At 57.7% G+C, this 24,828-nt stretch overlaps 1 protein-coding gene across 5 annotated transcripts; it reads right to left on the bottom strand.

Annotated features, from left to right (window-relative positions):
* Window positions 1-25: 25 nt before the first annotated feature.
* COL8A2 (collagen type VIII alpha 2 chain) lies at window positions 26-24,828 on the bottom strand. Of its 5 annotated transcripts, none has more exons than XM_065916525.1 (4): window positions 24,813-24,828; window positions 16,504-16,548; window positions 4,976-5,190; window positions 26-4,370 (listed from the first exon to the last, which is right to left on the bottom strand). In XM_065916525.1, exons 3-4 carry the CDS (start codon window positions 5,172-5,174, stop codon window positions 2,452-2,454), a joined length of 2,118 nt encoding a protein of 705 aa, XP_065772597.1. In that variant the 5' UTR covers window positions 5,175-5,190; window positions 16,504-16,548; window positions 24,813-24,828; the 3' UTR covers window positions 26-2,451. The 5 variants fall into 5 exon arrangements, with proteins under 5 accessions (XP_065772597.1, XP_065772601.1, XP_065772626.1 ...); XM_065916529.1 differs by lacking the exon at window positions 24,813-24,828 and adding an exon at window positions 24,358-24,618; XM_065916554.1 differs by lacking the exon at window positions 24,813-24,828 and adding an exon at window positions 24,472-24,617.

The raw sequence follows: 24,828 nt of genomic DNA, 5'->3' as shown, positions 1-24,828 counted from the left end.
CCCCACCCCAGTTTGGTTTCCTAAAATGCCTCCTGGCATTTACTTGGTGCAGAGCCCAGGCAGCTTTGGAGAATTGAGCATTTCTGATGTGGTGGTAGAACCCCTGGCTGGGGAAGAATGCATGCTCTTTGAGAAGGTGCAGAACAAGAGTCCCAGAGAGTTCCCTGGGTGCTTTATGAAATCAAAGAGGCTCAAGACACCTCTGCATCAAGGCCAGTTTCAGCACAGTGCTGTTTATACAACAGGCTTTATTGAGATTGTGTCAATACAGTCAATACCATTGTTTTTCTTTTCAAAAAGAACTCCCATTTTCTTTTAGATTCCCAAGTGCATTTTTCCCGAATCTCCTGTGACACAGGGCACATAATAGGTATGTAGGGAACTAAGCTTCCTATACCAGGTTAGAAATGAAATTACTAACGGAAAACATTTAAACCTTAATCTTTAAAAAAAAAAAAAGGAATCAGAATACAAAAATGCACAAGGTAATGTAGTTTTCATTGTTAAAACCCGACATAGTTTATCAAAGCTAATCAGTTAAGTGGACACCTGGAACTAAAGTCCCATAAAGTTTTTGGAAACACTACCCACCTCTCCCCAAAGGCTTCAGGAATGGCACTTAGCAGAAACTCAGTTCTGTGAAACAGCTCCTTTTGTTTTTTGGCTCCCCGTACCCTCCTCAGGGCCCTGGACTTTACTGGGAGCTGGTGCATTTCCACCCATCAGAACCCTTCCTAACAGGTCAAATGGCAGTGGCTTTGACTCAATAAGGATGCTGAGCAGGTGGCCCCCACGAGGTATGATTTAAGACTTAGTTCCCATGGAGCTGATGGATAAGAAACCCACCAGGAACCCTAGCCCAGCCTGCTCTTGAAGTGCCACTTGGGTAGATTTGGGTTTTCTTTTCACCTTTTGAAAGTTAAAACGAGCGGTCAAAGGGTCTGCTTGATTTGGAGAAGTTGTGGCTGGGGAGGAGGCCAGCCCAGAGGCCGGAAGGAGCCACAGCATAACAAGTCAGAAGTCGGTGATCGATCTCCTTCCTCAACACGGCCAGGCAGGGTGAGAGCCAGAGCTGCATCCACGCTGGGTCCTCATCTCAGCGATATCCACTCAGCTTGAACTAGGGGCCAAGGGGAGGGAAGGAGGTCTTGCGTGTTTCCTGCAGTGGGGCGCTCGGATTGGGGAAAATGGCAGTAACGTCCAACTCATCCCAAAGGGGCCTGTTGGCACCCTTTTTCTCAGGGCCTCAGCCTCCTGGGCCCTGAGGAAATTGGAACCAGAGAGTGGAAGGAGAGGAGGACCCTGCAGATTAACCCCTGGAGTCAACGCACACCCACATCTGGCTCTTCCTAAGGAGAAGCAGCCGGGTGCCTTCATCCGCAAGCTTGTGTGAACCTTGTTCTGCGGGTGAACGGGAAGCTCTCAGCCGTGGGGCTACTGGGGGTGGGCTGGCAAGCACCCCTTATGATTTTGTCTGAGTAAAGCGGCTCTCCCTCAGCAGGTGAAAGGAGACACAGGGAGGAATGCTCATGCTCGCTGATTGCCAGCCCTGCCTCGTGCCACCTGTGGGCACCCCAGGGGCCTGGGCGGCTGCCCTCACACTAAACAAAGTAAAAAATAGTGGGGGCAGCCTTGGGGATGGAGATGAACGTGAAGAACGGCCATCCTGCTCCAGGCCCACACCCCTACCCCTCACACACCACCGTTCTCCGTGGCTGCGGCCTGAGCAGTGAGTGGGGGTCAGCACTGCCCAGGAGCCAGCAGGAGCAGTCACGCACCCGTACCCACCAGGGACAGGCCTGCAGTCACAGCCCCACCGCTAGGGTTGCAGTCCTGACAGGTGTCCACACTGGCCACCACCACGGTCCCCCTCCTCCCCCTTCCCCTGGAGAGAAACAAAAACTCTTCGGGAGATCCATCTTCTTAAGCTGGAGGTCCCAGGGCCTCTGGAAGAGCCCCAGCCAAGAACTGAGGGAGGCCACGCCCCATCCCTTGAGCAGGTGCCCTCTGGGGACCAGCAGGCTGGGCAGGGCTGGGGAGTATGTCTCCCCAGGGGAATGGAGGGGGCCGCCCAGCCTCCTCTCACCGCTGACCCACTGAGAAGCAGCCTCCTTCACCGCCCGGCAGAGCCCAGGACTCACAAGGGGGCAGGGGTCTCCACCAGCCGGGCGGAGCGTCCTGGGGCCCTGCCAGGGTGCCAGGCAGGGCAGGATGGGGGCACAACCCCCGCCACCGCACAGACACGTGGGGGAGAGGAACTCAGGCCAGCTTCTTCCAGAAAGAAACCTCAGCCTGCGTGGGGAGAATCCCAGTCAGCCTCCCCAGGCCGAGGCCGCGGCCGCCTCTGTGCCCGCCTCTGTTCCAGTCTTTGGTTTTTTCTTTAAATGGAGGTTCTTGGTAAGTGAGAAGGTCTCTCTACCACTAAAGAGGAGGAGGCCAGGGCAGCGCGGGTTATGTGGGACACAGCAAGAATCCCGAGAAGGAAGAGTGGATGTACTCGGTGGAGTAGAGGCCGTTGGCCTGGTCCGAGGGCATCTGCACCCAGACCTGGTCGTTGGGCCGCAGCTGCAGCACAGCGCCGCCGGACGCCTGGTCCAGGTAGCCCTTCTTGTACTCGTCGTAGGTGTACGTGGCTGGCACGTTGTTCTTGTAGAGGGCCACCCACACGTTGGTGCCCTTGACGTGCACGTGGTAGGCGAAGTAGTAGACCCCGCCCACGGGGCAGGTGAAGATGCCCGTGGCCGGGTTGTAGCCACTGTGGCCGTTGTAGAGAGTCCGGTCAAACTTGACGGGCATGCCCGACGCGGGGAAGGGCGAGGTGAGCACAGCGGTGAAGGCGGGCGTGGCATGGGCCGACAGCTCCCCCAGCCCCAGCTGTGGCTTCACTCCCTTGCCCAGCACGGCTCCCTCCACGCCACCGTTGGGCAGGTGCAAGCCGGCGATGCCAGTCTCGTCGAAGGCCCCCGGGGCTCCCGGGGGGCCGGGGGGGCCAGGAGGCCCAGGAGGGCCCGTGAGTCCTGGGGAACCTGGGACCCCAGGAGGCCCTGTCGGCCCAGCCACACCAGGTTCCCCCACTTTCCCCTCTCCAGGGGGCCCCGGGAGGCCTGGCTCACCCTTCAGGCCTGGCAGACCCTGGGGCCCAATAGGGCCAGCCGGACCCTGGAGTCCTGGGATTCCTGAAGGGCCCCTCAGGCCGGGCTGTCCAGGGAGCCCCAAGTCACCCTTCTGCCCCAGGGCTCCTGCCACCCCTGGTCCTCCAGGGCGGCCCGTGAAACCTGGCTCACCTTTGGGCCCAGTCGGTCCAGGAGGTCCATGAGCCCCTGGAAGCCCCCTCTCTCCTGGGAGCCCAGGTTTCCCAGCTAGACCACTAGGCCCTTGGTCACCCCGAATGCCAGGCACTCCTGGGGGTCCTATAGGCCCTGTCTCCCCCTTAGGCCCAGGGACTCCACGTCTGCCAGGGAGCCCTGCAGACCCCGGAAGTCCAGGGGGCCCCCCAAGGCCCTGTGGGCCCTGTTCCCCTGGCTCCCCATCCTCACCTGGCTCGCCCCTGTCCCCCAAGAGCCCTGGGACCCCAGCTGGACCCCTGTCCCCCTTGGGACCTGGCAGGCCTGGCATCCCATAACCAGTGGGGCCTATCAGGCCGGGGAGGCCCCGGGTCCCTGGCTCCCCTTTGGCTCCTGGTGGGCCCTGTGGCCCTGGCAACCCTGCTAACCCCGGTGCCCCCACACCATCCACCCCAGGGGGCCCCTTTGGGCCCAGAGCCCCAGGCTCCCCCCTGGGTCCTGGCACCCCAGGAGGTCCAGTGTCACCCTTATCTCCAGGGGCCCCAGGAAGCCCATCCAAACCCGGTTTGCCTAAACCAGCTGGGCCAGGGAGACCCGGGGGCCCTGGGGCACCCCCCTGCCCCGGGGCTCCAGGTAGCCCTGGCTGGCCCACTCCATTTTCACCCTTGAGGCCTCGATCACCTGGGGGCCCAGGCTCTCCCTGGGGCCCTGGCTCCCCCCCAAATCCTGGGGGCCCCGGCACCCCCTGAGGGCCTGGTTTTCCAGGGACAGCGATGCCTGAGGGCCCAGGGAGGCCAGGGGGCCCTGGGGGCCCCCGGAGGCCCTGGTCCCCTCGTATCCCTGGCTCCCCCCGAAGCCCCGGCTGCCCTGGCGGTCCAATCTTGCCCGGGAGCCCCGGGGGACCAGCCTTGCCCATCCGGGAGAAGCCAGGGGGCCCGGCGGGGCCAGGTTGCCCGTGGAGCCCAGGTTTTCCGGTGCCTGGTTTTCCTGGGAAGCCAGGAGGGCCGGGGGGGCCCCGTGGCCCAGGCTTGCCAGGGGGTCCAGGCTCTCCTTTCAGATCCATCGGCAAGAGTGGTAGAGGCATTTCTGAGAGAGAAGAAGAGAAAAGGCAGTCAGGGGCCTGGACAGGGGGGCCAGGGGACCCATCTTCCCACTCCCTACCCAGCACGGGGGTGCAACTTGAGAAGTTAGGGTTCTGTACCTGCTCATGAAGACCACCCTGGGCCTCCCTCCCTACTCTCAGGAAAGATGCAATTTAGGGGTGGTCTTGTGGCCATCTCGGGAGATGCAGGGTATCCACAGCCAGGGCTCCTAGTTCCCAACCTACCCAGGCTGGGCCTCCCTTCCCCAGGAGCCTCTCATCCTTGCGGAGCTGCGGTGGGATGGCCACCAGGTGGCACCAGCAGCCCTCCTTAGAGCCAATCGGCGCCAGCCCCGTCCTACTTGCCCACAAACCTTCCCGCCCCTCCCCTACCTAAAGACCACCTCCGCCAGCCAGCTCCACCCACTTCCGGGCCCTCTTAGGTGGGAGGCCCTGGACCCGCATTAAGAAGCAAGTGGAGATGGGAAGGTCTTTGGTGGGATGGACGGGCTGTGGCTGACAGGGGCCTGGGAGGAGCCGGTGGAGGTCAGGAGACAGGGAGTGGGGGGTCAGGACGGGCCGAGGAGGGGCGGGGCGAGGCGATGCTCACCCAGGTACTGGCCCTTGCCCTCGCGGAACGGCGGCCCAACGGGTCCTTTGTGCATGGGCTGCACGTACTGCACCGGCGGGTACCCCGCTGCCCCGGCGGCCCCACCGCTGGCAGCCGCCCTCGGCCCGCACCCCAGCAGCAGCAACAGGAGCAGCAGAGGCGGCGGCAGCGAAGACAGGGGCGTCAAAACCCCCCGCATGGCGTCCGCGGGCGTGCTGCGGGGAGGAAAGAGAGAGGCCATCAAGCCAGCTCATGGGTGGTTTGGCACCAGGCCCAGGAGCTCACAAAAAGATGAAAATTTAGTTATTATTCACAAGCAATTCTCAAAGTCTCAGAGTCTGCAGAAGTTACTACTAAACCTCTCCTAACCCTGCCCCTGGCTCTCTGTACAGGCAGGGGTGGGGGTGAGGTTCCTGGACAACAGCCTCCCAAACCATTCACTTGGCAGCCAGATGCCCTTCCAGAGCACCTCTAACCTTGGCACAGCCCTGCCAGATACTGTTTGATGATTACACACCCACTACCACGTGCTGGACTGGCTCTCTGCCAGGCTTGAGGCTAAGCTCTCCGGCATGGGAGCTCACTTAATCCTCCCAGCACTTTAACGAGGTATTGTTATTGTCATCTGCATTTTCCAGATGACAAAACTAAAGCAAAGGTCTCTAGGAAGCGGCACTGGGATTTGCCTAAGGTCTGTCTGACCTCACATTAAGTCCAGGCCTTTCTGGGGTTCCCCACCATCTTCTGGATCAAGTCCTTTGTGGGAATTCCCTGGCTATCCAGTGGTTAGGACTCAAGGCTCTCACAGCCAGTGGCCCAGGTTCGATCCCTGGTTGGGGAACTAAGATCCCGCAAGCCTCGAGGCCATTAGTTAATTACATCTATATGTATGACTTCCCATATATGTATGGGCTTCCCTTGTAGCTCAGCTGATAAAGAATCTGCCCGCAATGCTGGAGACCTGGGTTCAATCCCTGGGTTGGGAAGATTCCCTGGAGAAGGGAAAGGCTATCCACTCCAGTGTTCTGTCCTGGAGAATTCCATGGACTATATAGTTCATGGTGTTGCAGAGTCGGACACGACTGAGTGACTTTCACTTCACATGCATATGTATGACTGAGTCCCCTCGCTATTCACCCGAAACTATCACATTTTGTTGATTAGCTATACCCCAATACTTCCCAGGTGGCTTCCCAGGTGGCGCTAGTGGTAAAGAACCTGCCTGCCAATGCAGGAGAGATACGAGACACAGGTTCTATCCCTGGGTCGGGAAGATCCCCTGGAGGAGGGCATGGCAACCCACTCCAACATTCTTGCCGGGAGAATCCCATGGACAGAGGAGCCTGGTGGGCTACGTACGGTCCATGGGGTCGCAAAGACTCGGACACAACTGAAGAGACTTACATGCATACCCCGGAACAAAATAAAAAGTTTTAAAAAATTATAAGTTAAACAATAATTTTTGTAAAAGTCCTTGGTTCCCAACTTGATGTTCTAATCATCTAATCAGTATCTGTGTCTCCAACTCTACCATCTACCTCCCCTTTCTCTGCCTCTCCTCTCCCCCATACATTTGCCCCAGTCAGCAGGCAGCCTCACGCTTCCCGGCCTTTGCACCAGTTGTCTCTCTGCCTGCAGAGTTCTTCCCCTCACTAACTCACCCTTCAAGACCCAGGGAAGCTGTCACTCCTTCCTCTATAGAGTTAACCCCTCCCTCCTGTGTCCTGACCTACACCTGTCTCAGCATTTAGCTCAGCTCTGAGAACAAGGACTGGGTTAGGAAGAAAAACAGGCTCCAGATTTAGGTAGCTAGCCTAAATCCTCCATTCACCAGGTAGCGGAGCCTGAGCAAGAGGTGTCCACGCTGTGAACTCAGTTTTCTCATCTGTAAAATGCAATAACATGTCCACACTAAAACGTGTACATGAATGTTCATATTGGCATTATTCACAACAGCCACAAAGTAGAAACAACAGATGTACATCAACTGATGAAGGGATAGTATGGAATATTCAGGCTATGGAATATGACTTGGCAATAAAAACAAGTGAAGTACTGATAAATGGCGCAATACAGATGAATCTTGAAAACATCACCAAGTGAAGAAGCCAGGCACAAAATCATATAATTCTATTTGTAGGATGTGTTTGGAATAGGTAAATCTATAGAGACAGAAAGTAGTTAGATGAGTGGTTGCCTAGGGCTGGGGCAAGTGGACTTGGGGAGTGATTGTTAATAGGTACAGGGTTTCTACCGGACCCCTGGTGGCTCAGACGGTAAAGAATTTGCCTGGAATGCAGAAGTCCCAGGTTCCATCCCTGGGTCAGAAAGATCCCCTGGAGAAGCGAATGGCTATGCATTCCAGTATTCTTGCCTGGAGAATTCCATGGACAGAGGAGCCTGGCAGGCAATAGTCCATGGGGTGGCAAAGAGTCGGACATGACTGGGTGAATAACACACACACAGGGTTTCTATTAGGGGTGATGAAAATGTTCTAAATTGATTGTGATGACGGTTGCATAATTCTGTGAGTGCCTTAAAAAACTGTGGATTCTTACACTTTAAATAAGCCAATTGCATGCTATATGAACTGTATCTCAATTAAGTTCTTTCTTAAAAACTAGGCTAGGACTTCCCTGATGTCCAGTGGGTGAGATAATGTGCTTCCACTGCAGGGGGCACAGGTTTGATCCCTGATCAAGGAAGTTCTGCATGCTGCAAGGTGTGGCAAAAAATAATAATGATTAATTAAAAAGCTAGGCTAGGAAATTCCCTGTTGGTCCAATGGTTAGGACTCTGAGTTTCCAGTGCTGGGGGTTCAGTTTTGATCCCTGTTTGGGGTACTAAGATCTCACAAGCCTGGAGATGTGATCAAAAAAATAAAAAGAATTTTCTTTACAAACTAGGCTAACAACCTGCTTCTCAGGATTGCTGTGATAAGCAGAGATATCTTGGTACCCCAGGGCGGGTACCCATCAATATCTGCATAGGGGACTAGCCTGACATTTCATACACTCCAGGGAGGTCCCACTTGCCCTGGCATCCCTGCTCTGGGCTCCCCTCACCCCACCCAGGGGCTCTCCAGACCTGTTTGTGGCTGCAGGAAGGTGTGGCAGTGGGCTGTGCACATCCAGGGTTGCACCTGGGACTGAGTCTGGAGCTGCAGTGCAGTATTCTTCCAAACTCAGTATCGGGTGGGCTTTGCAGGAATGAACGTGGGGCTCTGGGGCAGGATGGTGAAGCTGCCAACCCAGCTCTGCCATCAACCTCCCTGTAACCTTGGGCAGGTCTTCAGCCTCCCTGAGCCCTGCCACCTGCCACCTAAGGGCTCCCTGGGTTCACATCACTAACCCTCTCAACGACCCCCGACCAGCTCATACAATTACTGTCCCCTATTTTATAGACATAGAAACTGAAGCTTAGATTAAGAATCTTGCCCAGAACACCTGCCCTCAACACAGGCCACCTGCTCTGTCTGCACCGTGACTGGTGCTAGGGCTCCTACTGTAGGCCTGGCCCTCAGATAACTGCTGCGGCCAGGCACTGCCCCGAAGTTTGACTTTCTATCCACATTCAGCCCTGCAAGGCTCAGCAGCCCTGTTTCACAGGTGAGGAAACCGGAGTGCAGTCAGAGCCTAAACCCAGGCAGTCTGACTCTTAAGCCCCAGCCGCTAACCAGCGTACCATGAGGCCTCTCGAGAGTGGGATAAAGACCCTCCTGAGCTGGAGGAATAGGGGATCCTCATACATCACAGAGCCAGAATGTTCTGCCTGGAAGGGGAGCAGGGGGTAAGGCAGAGGGGCAGACCTTGCAGCAGGAAGCAGGAGGAGGGGAGTGAGCAGTTCTGGCCTGAGTGGGCTGGTGGCCGAAATCATGGCACCCCCACAGGAGGACCCAAGACAGCCCTGCCTCCCGGGAGGACTTCCTGTAGGTCATACGGTAAAGAATCTGCCTGCAATGCAGGAGACCTGGGTTCGATCCCTGGGTCAGGAAGATCCCCTGGAGAAGGGAATGGCAACCCACTCCAGTATTCTTGCCTGGGAAATCCCATGGACAGAGGAGCCTGGGGAGCTAGAGTCCACGGGGTCGCAAAGAGTCAGACACGACGGAGCGAGCCTTGGTCCTCTTCCCCTGCTGTGTGAGGCCGCAGGGAGGCGGGGGCTGATGGAGGCTCCGCTGGGAGGGCGTCTGGGATGGGGAGAACTGTAGAGGGGCTCGGGGCACCAGAGGGAGAGTCCCCCCAGTCCAGGCAGGGCCCCCTGACAGCTCCCCACCTCTCCTCCTTGACAAGGCGGGTCTCCAGGAAGCATCCCCGCCCGACGCCCCCGTGAACTTGCCCCATCCTGGCACCTCCAGCTCCATGGAGGTGGGGCGGGACCCGGGCAGGTGTTTCCTCTGGAGGGAGGCGTGTCTGAGGGAGGATGACAGCTCACGCCTCCGCTGCGGCGCCGCCTAAGTGCTGCGTCACAGGGCGCGGTTGATGTAATTCCCACCCGATCCCCGGGAACGAGGAGCTATGGCGCCTCCTCTTCCTATAGACGAGGAGTCCGCGGCCGGAGACGAGCAGGACTGAGGCGCCGCCCCCTGGCAGCCAGGGTCAGAGCGGAAGTCTGTTAAGAACCTGAGCTCTTAACCGCTGGGACAGGCTGCCTCCAGGGAGAACGTGCCAGGGAGCGCAAGCTAGACAGAGAGGCAAGCAGGCTGAGAAAGGGAAGCGCTCTTCCAACTCCAAGCTGCCTGTGGGTTTGAGGAGGGAAAACTTACTCCAGCTCTCAGGGGGGAGGCGGCCATACCAGTCCAGGTTGGGGGTGGAGGCGGGGTGGGGGTGGGGGGCGGGGAGAGAGGGGCTGGGAGTGGAAGTGTGCCCATCACAGGAGAAGGGGGCTGCAAAAAGAACGGGTGGCCCTGGCCTGGTGCCACATAGCTGCCCAGGTGGGAGGGTCTGCCCCCCCCCCCCCCCATGCCAGCCACCAGCAGAGCGGAGGGCGCCTGGGCGCCCGTGCCTCCTGTTCACTGGCATCCCGTTCCCGCCCCCCCACCCCCGGCTCCCCCGCCGCAGGCTCCCCAGGCTCTCTGGCCGCTGCGCGCGTTCGTTCCTTCGGTTCCCCCTGCTGTTTGCCCACCTCCTACTCTTACTCATTCTTAGACGTCCGGGAAGCCCATTGGATGCCTCCCCTGGGCTCCACTGACGCCTGTGGGTCCCCCGCACAGCTCCGTTTCCCTCTTTGCCTTTTCTATTCTCTCCCCGCCCTCCCCTCCATGCCCAGCACAGGACTTGGCTGGCACAGTGATAAATGTGTGATGAACTCAATTTGCTGTCAGGTTTAAAGATCACACGAATAACTCACTCAGACCTTGCACAGATAAGTGTCACACGGCCCTGGAAGCCCCCTCCTCAGCCTCTCAGAGGGGCTTATGTGTCAGCTAGAAAGGGAACAGGTGGGACATTCACGTGGCCTCAGTCAAGAAACTTCAGCTAAGAGCTGCCCGCTTGGGGAACAGAGGCGCACAGGGAGGAACAGCCGATCCACTCGCTTGCTCGCTCCTGGTCTCTGCTCACGGAACTGGTTGGCGAGAGCCCTGAGGCTCAAGCCTGGCTCTGCCGTGTGACCTTGAGCAGCCCGTCACCCTCTCTGGTGACCTCAGGAAGGAAGGCAGGAGCCGAGGCAACCGGGAAGGGGCTGGGCGGACAAGGGCGGGAGGTGGGATGCATAAGAAGACGCTGATTCAGGGGATGGAGCGGTGGCGGCAGCAGGGTAGACGCGGTGTTTGGACAGCTGCAAGTCCTTAACGGGGATTTCCCCCCTTTTCAACAAATCCCCGTAAAACAGCATTTTGTCCAAGTCAGCGTTTTGTGGCAGCCTGGGCCTCCGGGGGCGGCAGAAAAGGTTGGCTGCGAGCGGGTAGCGCTCCAGGGTCCTTCAGAACAATGGCGGGGGGGGGGAATGGACCCCAGCAGGAAGAAGAAGCGGCGTGAATACAGACCCCTCTCTCCCTGGACAGGGCTTCAGGAGCAGAAGGGCCTCAGCAATAAGTGACCCCTCCCACCAGTCCCCTCTCCAAGGGTCCTGTCCCAGGGATGATCGGCAGGAGGGGAGGGGGCAGGTGATCCTGTGGAATTTAAGGGCCTGCCCTCTCCCCACCCCATTGCACACGTGAGCTCTCAGAGGGCGCGATGCAAAGGGGGGCCTGGGCGCGGGGCGCAGGTTCCCGGCGGAGCGTGCAGGGGTGTGGCCAGTGCGGCCCGGCCGACCCCCGCCTCCCCCCGCCCCGGGTGGGTGGATGGAGCGCGGCTCTGCGCAGGCTCCTGCTGCTCCAAGCCCCCCACCCCAGAAGGGCGGCTGCAGCTGAGGGAGCCGCGGGGAGCTCAGGCAGCCCCGGGGCCTGGCCAAACCACAGGTATGTTATGAGACGCTTCCTGTTGTGGAGACATTTCTGCGGGATCGGCTGCCCCGCTTGCTCCCCCGGTGCCTCCTGCCTCCCCACCCGCTCGGCCGCGCTCTGCTCTCTCCCTGGGTCTCTGGCCCTGACCCGTCTCTCTCGGTCTCTCTTTCTCTCTCTCTAAGCCCAGTCTCTGCCACTTCAACAGGTGAGCAGCATTACTGCCGCTCTCCCTATGAGGAGTCCAGCCCTGGGCCGGGTGGGGGGGCCCTAAGGCCCTTTACATTCTGACTGCCCCTGAACTGTGATTCCAGCAGAGCTCCTTTCCAGCTGTGTGATCTCAGGCAAGTAACTTAACCTCTCTGAACCTCAGTGGCTTCATTTGTGAAAGGGTTAACTGACATGGTCTGAGCCATCGGCCCCTTAATGCTGCCCTGTTCTGTTACCCTGATGGCCAGAAAGTCCTGCCTTCAGTGTAACCTTAATGACTCTTGCTGCAAAGCAACATCACCGCCAACCCTTGGAGACCTCAGGTGACTTGCTGCCAAAGACCAGGACCTTGTGAAGTTCCCTAAAAGTCAATTATCTGGCCTTCTAGACCTTTTCTCTGACCGCTCCTGAGATGCTGCTGACTAGGGGTCACACAGCCTGCTCAGAACAAGGACGGAGTTATGGATCTTGGAAAGAAGCAGAGAAACTGCCCTCCTCACCCACTGGGCATGATGCCCACCCCCCCCTGCCTGGTGACGCCACACTTCTCCAGGGTTCCTGAGCTCCCCATCCCCCACCTCTCTCCCAGCTTGCAGAGATTGGGATCCCTTTCCCATCCCCCTTTCCTGAGTCTCAGATGAAAGGGGTCCTGTCTCCCACTCAAGGGCCCCCCCCCCCGCCCCTCCACACCTCTTCCTCGGGGCTTGGGGGAGGGTGCTCACTGTGGATGCCTCCCCCAGTCCCAGCCTCTGCATCCCAGTCTATACAGGCCTCACCCCCGCCCCTGGCCAGCCTCATTTTTCTCCAGCCCTTCTCAGCCAAACTTCTTGAAAGAACTCTCTCTACCCCTCACCCCCTCACCTCGTGTGTTTCCTTCTCACCAGCACTGCCTCCCGCCTTGTGACCCTGCTTTCCTCCTTCCTGGAAAGGCTCCTCCTCAGATTCTTCTCTGCTCCTTCCCTCTGCCCACTTTGCAGACCCAGGTTTGCCCCAAGGAGCTGGCTCAGACCTCTTCTCTTCTCTCGGGATGTTTCTCCTGCAGTTTCCAACTCTCCCCAGCTCCCACAGTTCCAATCCCAGCACCAGGGACTCCCATGTCTGTTTCCAGCTACCACTCCCCTGAGCCCCAGACTCTTGAGTTCGACTATGAGCCAAGCATTTTCTCCTGGCTGTCCCTCAGACACCTCCACCCAAACTGCTGTCATTATCTTCTTCCCTATTACGTGCTTCTCCCCCACTCCCTGGTGCCCAGGCCAGAAATCAGGACATCACTCCTGCCACTTCTGACCCTTCCTTCCTTCCACGGAATCTCTCTAGCCTATACACTGCCTTAGCACAGGTGGGAAAGGCCGCCCCTCCATCCAGCCAACTCGAGCTTTCCTCGTTGACGTTCCCCGGTGTCCCTGAACAGCAACCGACCTGCACAACTATGCATGAGAGCCCTGTTCCTTTGCCCTCAAACCCCCAGTCCAATCTTGCGGACTCTGTCTCCTCTATTTCTATCACTTCTGTTCCTTCCCCTCCTCCCCCATTCTCTCTGTCCTAATACAGACCTTGTGCTCTCCCAACACACAGCCCAGAGCCTGGCACAAACCAGCCATTCAATAAAGGGTTGTTAAATTGCCAGATCCTCACCTGGATTATCATAACTGTTCTCTCCCACCCGTCAACCTCAGCTTCTCTGTTTTCCTCAGAACATCCTATAGATACTCCAACAGTGCTTCTCAAACTTTAGCGTGCATCACATGATTTTAAAAACACAGGCTCCTAGCCCATACCCTCAGGGATCCTGATTCAGTAAGTGTGGGGCAGGGCCCAGCATCTGCAGTTCTAACAACCTCCCAGGAGACACTGATGCTGCCTATATGTGAACCACACTTTGGCACAGCTCTGCCATGGCTGTCCCCACTCTGGATTCTCCAATGACTCCCTAGTACCAACATGTAAAATCCCATGCTATTCTGCAGCTCACATAGCTTATTGGAGAAGGTATATAGTCGTCCCTCTGCATCCACGGGTGATTGGTTCCAAGACCCCCCGTGGATACCAAAAATCTATGAATGCTTGAGTCTTTTATATAAAATGGTGTGGTGGGACTCCCCTGGTGGTCCAGTGGCTAAGACTGATCTCTCAATGCTGGGGCCCTGGGCTTGATCCCTGGTTGGGGAACTAGATCCCACATGCCACAACTAAGACACTGAGCAGCCAAATAAATAAAAATAAATATTTTTTAAAATAGGTGTGGTATCAAAAAAAATGGTGTGGTATCTGCATATAACCTATGCACATCCTCACATATACTTTAAACCATTTATAATACCGAATACAATGTAAATGCTATATAAGTAGTTGCTGGGATACAAGGTAAACTTAAATTTTGCTTTTTGGAAATTTTGGGAATTGGTTTTCAAGTATTTTTGATTCACAGTTGGCCGAATTTGAGGATGGACGTGGAACGTGCGGATACAGAGGGCTGACTGTACTTTAGATTCAGTGGTAATTTGGAGAAAGAAAGCAAAGAGGATGGCGAGATCATAGTTAGGCTGGCAGACCCCTGAGATCGCAGCTGGTGGGGAGACACACTCCAGATCTAAGGGTCATGTGTGTAAGGAGGAGGGTGGGAACCAGCTTGTTGTGGGAACCATGTGGGTGATTGACATGCCCACACAGACCCTTCTGCCGCGTCTGTCTCTGACCCCAGATCCTCACCGGCCTGTGTATCTGAGACGTCTCCTGGGAGGTCTCTCTCCTGTCTCGGTGTCACCATCCCATTTGCCCACCCCGTTTCTCTTCCTCTGCTCTCTTGTGCCTTATACTTAGGTTCTCAGAGTTCCTGAAATCTCAGCTGCTGGTCCCTTGATGGGAGCCTCCAGAAGGCCAGCATTTGTGGCCTCAATGCTAACGTCAGGTCTGGGGCTGACCTCCCTACATGATCCCTGAGCAGCCCCACAAGTTCTGGGTGGAGACTTGTGGGGTCCAGTCCCCATGACCTCACTGCCCTGCGGGTCACTGAGACTCTGAGCCTCTCAAATTTAAATATGCAAGCATGAGGACTGTTTCGAAGCAGAAGAGCTACCTGGAATCTGAGAGCTGGGGGACGGAGCAAGGCGGCTACGCTGGGACAGGGCTTCCTGGAGAATACCTTATGGTCCAGACTGATGGCAGGACAGGAGTGCCGCCCTCTGCCCACCTTGTCTACACAACCGAGTTTCAGTTCCACCAAGAGTCCCAACACCCGTCACCCCTGCAGGTGAAGAAGACCTTGGACCACAGGGAACCTCAACCTGCAAAACAGCACTGGAAGGAGGTTTTAAGAACAGAGTTCAACATGCCCACAGAGGCAAGAGATGGTGGAATATTCCAAATTGACTGGGCAAAGAAGACCGAGGGGCTTCTAGGATGTGTAATATCTAAGAGGCAGAGAACCTGTGGGTCTGAAACTTGAGAGGGAGCGATACAGGCTGGAGATTAAAATAGTGCTTCATTGGTGGCATTGCTGCAGCCTGGATGAGGGCCATGGGCTCACCCTTAGGGAAACCACCCATGTTTAGGGGTGAGAGGAGAACCAGCATCCTGAATCCAGACACCCCAAACTTCTTGATGTTTCCCTGTACCCACTGCCCACCTTTGCCTGCACAATCCTGTTTGCCTGAATTGCCCATTCTTTCTTCCTCCAGGTGGTGGTAGTTTTGGTCACTGTCATGTCGGACTCTTGCAACCCCACGGACTGTAGCCTGCCAGGCTCTTCTGTCCATGGGATTTCCCAAGCAACAATACTGGAGTGGGTTACCATTTCCTTCCTCCAGGCAAACATGTTATTCCTCATTTGAGACCCAGTTAAATGCCTCCTCCTCCAAGCAGTCTTCCCTGCCTCCCTCAGGCAGAAAAGCTCCTCCTCCAGGGCCTGTCTTCCCTGACACCCATCTCATCCTTAGCTGGGGCTCAGCACATAGTAGGTGCTCAGTACAGTCTGCAGCCTGGGTGCTCCAGTTCCTAGCCTCTGACAACTCCACCTCCAACCTCCTGCCAGCCTGCAAGATGGCTTCTCATAGGGTCCTTTTTCCTTGGTGGCTCTTCCAGAGTCCTTCTCAGCTCTGGACTGGAGGGGGCTTGGGCTGACCTCCCTCCCTGAAGGCGACTAGGTCCACTTCCCGGGCCACCAATCTCTGCTCTTCTCTGAGGCTAGCCAGCCCACCACTACCCTGGGGAGGGGCATCTTGGGGGTAACAGAATGTCCAGGGAGGTAGGAACAGCCAGGTGGGGGCAAATGAACCAGAAGAAGCCCGGCAGCAGACAGGAGCCAGGGCAGCCTTGTATCCTCAGGCAGGTGGCCAGGGGGCTGGCCCTTCCTCGCCAGGGGCTCAGGCCTCAGCTGGTGCCATTGCTCACTTCCCAGAAGAGGCCTTGAACTTTTGAGCAAGACCGAACATTGGAGGGCCACCAGACACAGAAACCCCCAGGCCCTAGGCTGAGCCCCGCCTTCTCAGCCGCCTGTCCCTCCCCCCACCCCGCCTTCTGGTTCACATTTGCAGCCTTTTCCGGAGCGCCACCCGCCGCCCGCTGCCTCCGCACGCCTGCCAAGATTCCTGGGCCTTCGCGGCTTCCCTGCGCGGTGGCGGCAGCTTCGGGCAGGAGACGCTGGGCTGGGCAGGGAGGGGGCCCGGCGGGAGCACGGCCAGGCCACTGCACCCAGGCAGGCCAAGCAAACACGGCCGCGCCAAGGAGCTGGGGCGAAATAGTTCACAAATGAGAAAAAGCTGCTTCCGAGTTGGGCCGGAGGGAGCTGAGGTCACCTGCAAGAGGGGCTGCCCGCTACGACACCCTGAGGCGGGGAGGGGCTTCCACGGCAGCTGGGGGAACGAGGGCAGACGCCTGCAAGCACAGGCCTCATGCAGCCTGGGGTGCTGGAGAACCCCTGCCCCCAAATCTAGCTTACCTTTCAGGTCGGAGGGGCCTCTGAAGGTCCCAGCAGAGACAAGGGCTGAGAATTGAAAGAGGGAAACTGAGGAAGATGCCAGGAGCTGGGGAAGCCTCCTGCCCTAACTCACAGCCACACTAGGGACTGCCCTGGGCTTTTTGCCAGGAGCCCCTGCTGGAACACTGGCCCCCAACCTCAGTCTCTTCTCAGGGAGCCAAGATGTGTGCTCCCCCACCGACTTCATTCATTCCATGCACACTCGGCAATGCCCACAGGGGACCTGGCCCTGAGTTGCTGCGACTCTTCCTGTCCTAGGGCCCAGGCTGAGAAAGCCCCTTCTGTGTGCCAGGATCCAGGCTGAAGAAGTCCCTACACTCTGCCAGACCCTAGGCTGGGGTGGTCCCTACTATAGACTCCGGTTCCACCTGGGGAAGCTCCTACTGGGTATGGAACCCAAGGCTAGGCCATGGCTCCTGGCTCAGCGCCCTGCCCTGCCCTGAACTAGCCGGAGGCATCGGACAGGTGGCCATCACACAGTTGACCAAGGTCTCTGGGTCATGGGAGTACACAACTGAGAATACTGCCCTTGAGTTTCCCTAGACGACTTCATGTAGGAAGGGGCTGGATCCTGAAGGGTGAGTAGGAGTCTGACAGGCAGGCAAAGTAAGAAAAGGAATTTCAGGCAGTAGTAGGAAGCTGCTTGGCAGATACCGGGAAGGTCCAGAAGCGCCATGAGGTTGAGAGGATGAGCAGGAGCTGAGAGGGCCGGGCCAATTTGGTGAAGAGCCTTAAATGCTATGCTTGCGTTTCTCTGTGAGGCAATGGGGAGCCATGGATGGTTGTTGAGCAGGGCACATGATGTGGTTACAGCCCTCGATGGCCAGGTCCCCACTTCTGGCTCAATCAACCATGATGCCTGACGATCGTAAGCCCTAGTCCAGGTCACACAGCAGAACTGGGGCCGTAGTCCAAGCCCAGACATGAATCCCGGGTGGATGGGGAGGGGATGCCTAGCCAGCCCACCTGGCAGGGAGGCCTGCCGGCCGCGTCACTCTCTCCCCCAGCTGCTTGCGCGCCTCTGCCTGCTCCCATGGAAACTCTGACATCCCAGTCCTCTCCCCGCACAAGCAGCCAGCTGCCGGAGCCAGCGGCTCCTAGGCCCTCTCTCCAGCTCAGCTGAGCCCTGCCCCCATCCGTGCCACTCTGACACCGTGACCCCAGAGCTGGGTCATGAGGCTGCTCTCTCTGAGGGCCCAGCCTGGCTGACGGAGCATGGGTGGGAGGTTCTCACTGCCCAACTTGACCCTGGCTTCTCTGCCCCAGTCCCCCATCCTCACCATGCGGCTCAGGAAGAGGAAGTGACTTATTTTGGATCCGGGCTTTTGAAAGATGAACATAGATTTAACTGGGTGGTGGTGGGGAAAGGTAATTAGTCCAGGCTAAAGTAGCAGCCTGTGTGAGGGTATGGAGGCATGAACGTTGTGAATATAATTAAATAAATGAACTAACTAATCATAGCTGACACTTATTATGTACCTACTATGTGTCAGGGACTCTTCTGGCTCTCCTCAGACCAACCCAATGAAGTATATGTTCTTTGTCTTTCCTTTTTACAGAGTGGGAAACCAAGGGACAGAGAGCTTAAGTAATTGGCCAAAGGTCACACAGCTCATGATGGGTAGAGCCGAGGCTGTTGGTGCCAAAGCTTGGGCTCCTAACCTCTCTAAATACAGATGGTTTGAGATGAGAAGAACTGGCTGATGTCAGCCTGAGAAATGCCTTGAATATCAGAATCAAAGACCCTGATACTGGGAAAGATTGAAGGCAAAAGTAGAAGAGGTGGCAGAGGATGAGAAGGTTAGACAGCATCACCGACGACATGAATTTAAGCAAGCTCTGCAGATAGTGAAGGACATGGGGTCGCAGAGTCAGACACGACTTAGCAACTGAACAACAGCATCAGCCTCAGGACCCCAAGCGCAGCTTAAAGCTGGTTCTCCAAGCCCTTCACACGTTAGCCCTTAATAATAATGGTCTCTAGAAATCCCAAGTATAAGGAATTCCCTGTCAGTCCAGTGGTTAGGACTCTGTGCTTCCATTGCTGTGCCATGGGTTCGATTCACAGTAAGGGAACTAAGACCCATGAAATGCACAGTGTGGCCAAAAAATAAAAAGCAACAAATAAAAATCCCAAGCACACTTTATGCACCAGACACTAGACGTGTTCCAGGCATTTATAACCATGCTCTCCCGTAACCCTGTAAGGCGGGAATTGCTATCGCTTTTTTGAGGAGGAGGGTTGAGGCCCAGAGAGGTGACATCCATTCTCCACGGTGAAGCACCAGGACTAGGATCTGAACCTCGGGGCTTGCCAGCCCTCAGGTGGCCAAACCCCGGTTCCCTTGGGCTTCCTGGAGACTGCCGCCACGGTAATGCTCCCCACTCCTCCTCCACCCCCGTCTGTGCTGCCTCGACCCAGATGGCAAGAGAGACCAGCAGGGCTGGTGACAGAGTGGGCCGCTCCTAGCCCGGGCCTCAGGAGCCCACTCCAACTGACCAAGGCTCCTTCAGTCCTACTAAATAGGAAAGTGGGGCAGGTTGGTGTGCCAGGGCAGGGCCTGAGCCCACTTCAATGGGACTCTGTTCTTAACCTGCACTCTCAGCTGCCTTCCCTAATCTCCTGAGGCCCTCCCCTGGCGACGTCGCCTCCTTGCACAGTGCCTGCCTCCAGCTAAATCCCAGACCAGAGGTGGGTGGGACAGTCTGCACCCCCTTGTCCCCCACCATCTTCTGAGAGCTCAGGCTCCCTAAGGACACTGGCCAGGGCCCCAGGCCCGCTTCCCCATCCCAATTTTCCAAACAGAGGTGCGGATTGATGTCCAGGAGGCGAAGAGTCGACTCCTCCCAGAGCGGGGCTCATGGGAGAAGTATCTGTTTTCTGAGCCCTTACTGGGAGCTGGCCCTCCACTGAGAGTCCTGCTTAAAAAATCATGACAGGGTATGAACCGCTCTGGAGCCCAGCTGCTCACATTCCTCTCTCAGCCCTGCCTCTTACTAGCAGTGACCTCATTCATTTGTGCCTCAGCTTCTTCGTCAATAACATGGGAGCAACTCCTACTTGACAGAGCGCTGGAGAAGATGAAGGGCATTCATTTCACGTAGCCGACTTCCAGCAATGCTGGGCATAAGGGAACATTCAATATAGGTTTGCTATTATCATCGTCTTCATCATAAGGGAACATTCATTAAATGTTTGCTATTATCATTGTCTTCATTGCCATGACTGGCCTCCCCCAAAGCCCTGGTGAGATTAAATTATAAACCCTATTTTACAGATGAAGAACCAGAGGCTAGAGACAAGTCACTCGCCCAGGTCTGCCATCCAGCCCGTGGTGAATGATGCCAGAATTGGGACCCGAGCCCAGTGAGTTCACAGATGATGACAGCCTCGCGGCTCCCTGGAGCTGAGGGCCAGTGTGCATGCAGGCGTGCGTGTGTTGGGTTTGGGCCGGGAGGTGGGGGGGTCCTCCACATCCCCTCAGCCCCTCCTGCCTGACCCCCAGGGGCTCCTCTGCCCAAGCCCCTGCCGCCGCTGCAGGAGGGGGCTGTGCATTCCTGGCTAAGCAGCCGGATTTGCTGTGCTCCGGGAACTATGAAAAGAATGTTTGCCACGAGCTGAGCCGTGGTCGCCTGTCAGAGGGAGCGTGGCCTGGAGGGCCCACGCAGAGCTGTGTGGCGGCCAGCAGCCGCCGCAGTGGGAGGGAAGCAGGCTAGACGGGAGACAGCTTCTGGTTAGCGATGGCAGTGGACGCTGCAGGGGGGTGGCGACTGAAGAGTCGGCCTCCTGGGGCCGTTTGGGGAAGAGAAAGGACCCCTCCCCACACACGAGTGACACTGCTCCTCATCACAGGCTCCAAGGAGATCCGAGGAGGCATTACTGGCCCATCTCATGGATGGGCTCATGGAGACCCAGGGGGAAGCTCACTGCCGTGGCAGAATTGAGACCCGAGGTCCGCACCCCATCCTCCCAGAAACCACCCTCCCTCACAGGGCCCACCAGGCCCACAACGCATCCTGAGATACCAGAAAACACCATGCCAGCCCTCACTGTCCTAGCCGCGCTTCCGGCCTGGCCTTCTCATGATTACTGCTTCCCACGTTTCCTGTCCCTCAAAAAAGTACCTTGTGTATGACAGTGCCTAGCACACAGTGGATCGATGAGAAACAATTAAGTTTCCATTCCCTTCCCCCACAAACCGAGCCCTGGAGAGGGCGGTAACCTAGGAGGTCAGCGGGGGAAGAACATGAGCTGTACATCCTTATGAACCTGGGAATGAATCCCAGCTTGACACTCCAAAGGGGGATGCTTGGCCAGGTTACGGGCCTCTCTGAGCCCTCCACTTCTCCCTCTGTCAAATGGGCTACCGACCTTTGCCTTGCAGCAGTGTAATAAGGACTAAAGGAGATATGCAAACACAGGTCCTGGCGCATAGTGGCTGCCCAGTAAACTCTTATTGTTACTCTCCCCCAAGGGGACAGAAAGAATTGAAGTTAGAGAACCTCTGATGACAAGGTTCCCTCCATCCCAGGTTCTGGATGGCCCCTGTGAGGGGAGCACAGCCTCCAGCAGGAAGCGAAGCCTGAGTCCAGGGTCCCATCCATCCTCAGGGCTCAATTCCACCACTGGCTGCTGTGTGACCCTCGGCGAGTTCCTCTCTGAGTTTCTGTAATCCCGTCCAGGAGATGAGCCAGCAATGCTGGCAAGGCTCTCTTCAGGAGGCAGTAACACGCTGCCACCCGCTTCTTCTGCCCTCTAAGAGCCAAGAATCTCAGCCTGCATGGGGACAGTCACCTCTCAGTTCAGAACTTTCCAAGAATCTGAATGGAAGTAGGGCCAGGCCCTCCCCCGTCCCTTCCCAGGATCCAACCAGAGGGGTGTAACAGACTCTGATCAGAAGTCTGGGTGAAAGTTCTTGGCTCTGCACCCTGATCATGTGTGACCTGGGACTACTCCTCCCCTCTCTGTAGGCAAAAGGACCCTGGAAATCAGCATTAGCATTCCCATTTTATAGATGAGGAAACTGAGGCACAGAAATGGGAAGACCCTTACTCAGAGTCATGTGGAAAGTAACCCCAATCTGAGTCCTAAGATCGGCTTTTCCCCTCACTGCACATGCTGCTTTCACTTAAGACCCGCTGTCCACATCCCACCACCCTGGAAATGCCCACAGAACACAGCAGGCCTAAAATGCCCTTTCGGGGACCATGACTTCCCTAGCTGATGTCTGGGCACACATGTCCACACATATGGCCTCAAACACCCACCTAGGCTTCTAAACATACATACTCAGGTCTCACAGACACTAACTAGCCCCCAGACTCATGGCTATACTCAACAGTCAGGCCCCTGCACCTAAGCATACCAGACCCTGGAGTTCAAACCCACATCTCCCCTTGATCTGCCTCCTCTGGGGCCAAACCACAGTCACTCAGGGCACGATTCCTGGCCCACCCTCTCCTCACCCCCACAGTCAAGCATCACTGAGGCCTGTCCAGTCTCTCTCCTTATTCCTCTCCATCTATAGCTTCCTCTTATCCCCATGGCAACCACTCACCTCAGCCTCCATCATCTTCCTCCTCAAACTCTTGTCCAGCCTCCTAAGTGGCCTCCTTGCCCCCCACAGCAACCAGAGTGATCCCCAACTTGCACCACTCTGCAGCTCACACCCTTTCTCTGAACAAGGTCCTAGGAAATCTGACCTCAAAGTAGTTGTCAGTCCGTCCATCTCACTCCCCACCAAGTGAGCTGTGAGCCCTGAGCCGGCAACTACTCACCACCCCCAGAGAGAACTCTGCAGCTTGCCACCTCCACACCTTCGCACATGCTGTCCCTTCTGACTGGAATGTCCTCATTTACCCTTTCCTCCCCCTGCACCTGTCAAAGTTCTCATTCTCCCTGAAAACCTCAGCTAGAGTCACCTCTTCGCTGCCTCTCCTGACGGCCCCTCCACACACACGTTGGCTTACAAGGTGCCTCCCCCACGTACCCCAGTGGGCACCCTGAGACGCAGCTGCACCCCATATGAGAGGCTGCTGCGCCTCTGTAAATGCCTCAGGCCACAGATGGGACTGGTTCATCTGAGGCCCCACTCTCCTACAAGGGGAGCCCCATGCCTGCCACTGGGGGGCTGGAGCGGGCTGGGGGACCAGTAGGGCAACCAGCCTTCAGTCTGGCTCAGACCCGGAGCAGAGGAGGAGGTGGGGTGCTCAGACTGACATCCCTCTTGGCTATCTGCCTGCCCCCTTCTTGTGGAAACTCATTTTCACTGTGACAGACAGAGTGAAACTGGAGAGGGAGACCCTACTGAGAGAGTGTGTCTGCGTCTGTGTGCGCGCACACGCGCGTGTGCTGTGCCGTCTGAGTGCGTCTGGCTGGGCCATGTGGGGCCTGCCATGCGTCTGCAGGAGTCCGTGTGGGTGTGCGTGTGTGCATGCGTGCACACGCCCTGTCTGTTGTTTCAGCATCTGTCGTGGGGTATGTTTCAGCAGAGACGTTCTGGTGTGTGATTGTGTGTGACTGTCAATGGGAGGGACTGTAGCCATGCAGCTGTGCGTGGCTCTGTGAGTATGTCTGTAGAGTGTCCTCATGATTGTTGTGGGGTGACTGAGTGTCCGAGGGCCTATCTGCGTTCACCAGCCCAGGAGGCCAGTGGGGACAGCTGTGCGCTGACCAAGGCCACCAACTCCCCGCGCAGAGCTGCTGCCCTCGGCATCTCCTCTTCTGGGATCTACAGTGGGCTCCCCATCTGCTCAGGGCAGTGAGCGTCAGTCCCCTGAGGGGAACCCCAGACTGCCTAGCCCTCCAGCGCCCCCAGGTCGTCCAGACACCCAAGGCGGCTCCCTGGGAGGCTGCCTTCACGAAGGGCGCTCCAAGGAGCGGGTGAACCCTACCACCAGAGAAGGGCACGGACCTTAGCAAGAGCCGCTGACGCAGACAGGAGGGAGGGCTTCCGGGGGGCCAGGGTGCCCTGAGGGAGGTCAGTGGTATTTCTGGGTCAAAAGCCTAGCACGTTCTCACACACACCGAGGCCCTCACGTAAGCACACACTTACACACACACACGAATGACATACCGGCAGACACGCGCTGTCCCCCTCACACCCCACAAAGGCACACACCGACAGGCTCACACACGCACACACACAACAAGCAAACTCCAAGGGTCTGCCCGTCAAAGCTCGTAACTCCCAGGCTCCTCTGGCTGAGCAGCGTCTCCCCGCGCATCCCCCCAACCCCAGGGGAAGCCCATGGTCGCTATGTCTCCAGCCCCAGGACAGACACTGGGGAGGCAGTGCTGGGGCCCCCAGATCCCAGCTCCTCTGAGTCAGGCACCAGCCCCCCTCACCCCTCTGCAGGTCTCAAACCCGAGCTGCGGCAGGGTGCTGAGCCTCTGGCAGAGACAGCCCTCAAAACCCCAGTCTCGGGTTTGGGGGATGCTGTTAGGACACCCCGAATAGGAGGGATTGGGGGCAGAAGCAGGAAAACAAAAAACAAAAAACGGGAAACCGGGAGGTGGCCAGCTAGCTAGAACCAGCAGGGAGATGGGGAGAGGAGAGCCTGGGGTCTACAAGGGGTGGGGGGTGGTCCTAAGGCCCCTGCTCTCTCCTGACCCTGCGATGGAAGCGTTGTCATCCCATTTCGCAGGTGGGAAGAGAGACTCCCGGAGGTGAAATGACTGCTCCGAGCCACATGGCCAGGGATTCCACCCGGGGCCTGTCTGAAGCTGGAGCCCCCGCTTCTGGGAAGGAAGGGAGGAGGGGCTCCCTCGCGCCCGCGCCGACCCCCGGCCCGAGTCCCCCAGCCTGTCCTCACCCCGGAGTCCTAGGCGCCGGCCCGGGTGTCCCCGACAGTCTCCGGAGAAGCGCAGGCCGGGTCTTGCCCTCGGAGCCCCCAAGCCCCGCAGCCGCGCCGCCTCCTCCCGGTTACCTGCAGGGGCGGCCGCCGGGCGCCGCTCCTGGCCCTCGAGGGCGGCCCGGGGCGCGCGGGCTCCAGGCAGGGGCGTCGTCGGGGTCCGCGCCGGCGGGGCTCCGCGTCGCTCTGCCGGCCGCCCCTCGCGGCTGCCGGAGTGGGCGGGCGGCGGGAGGGGCGCGGCGGGGCGGGGCCTCCACCCTCCTCTTTCCACAGCCGCCGCCAAGGCCCGCACCCCGCCCGGCCGAGCGCGCGCCCAGCCGGGCCTCGACAGCCGCCTCCCTCCCGGACCCACCCGGAAGCCCCCACCCCACGACACCCCGGGCAGCGCGGCGCCCATGCACCCTCATGCAACGCACCTTGTGCCAGCGTCTG

This window comes from Muntiacus reevesi, chromosome 1 (genome assembly GCF_963930625.1).
Source record: "Muntiacus reevesi chromosome 1, mMunRee1.1, whole genome shotgun sequence".
Classification (NCBI taxonomy): Eukaryota; Metazoa; Chordata; class Mammalia; order Artiodactyla; family Cervidae; genus Muntiacus; species Muntiacus reevesi.
The sequence above is the reverse complement of the archived record's forward strand: the minus strand, read 5'-3'. Positions and strand labels throughout refer to the sequence as shown.

What these genes read in the sequence shown, in the direction of transcription:
- COL8A2 (XM_065916525.1), bottom strand. Translation starts at nt 5,174, where the DNA reads ATGCGGGGGGTTTTGACGCCCCTGTCTTCGCTGCCGCCGCCTCTGCTG. An exon ending in GGGCAAGGGCCAGTACCTGG is followed by an intron (nt 4,371 to 4,975) that starts GTGAGCATCGCC and finishes CTTCTCTCTCAG; the next exon opens with AAATGCCTCTACCACTCTTG.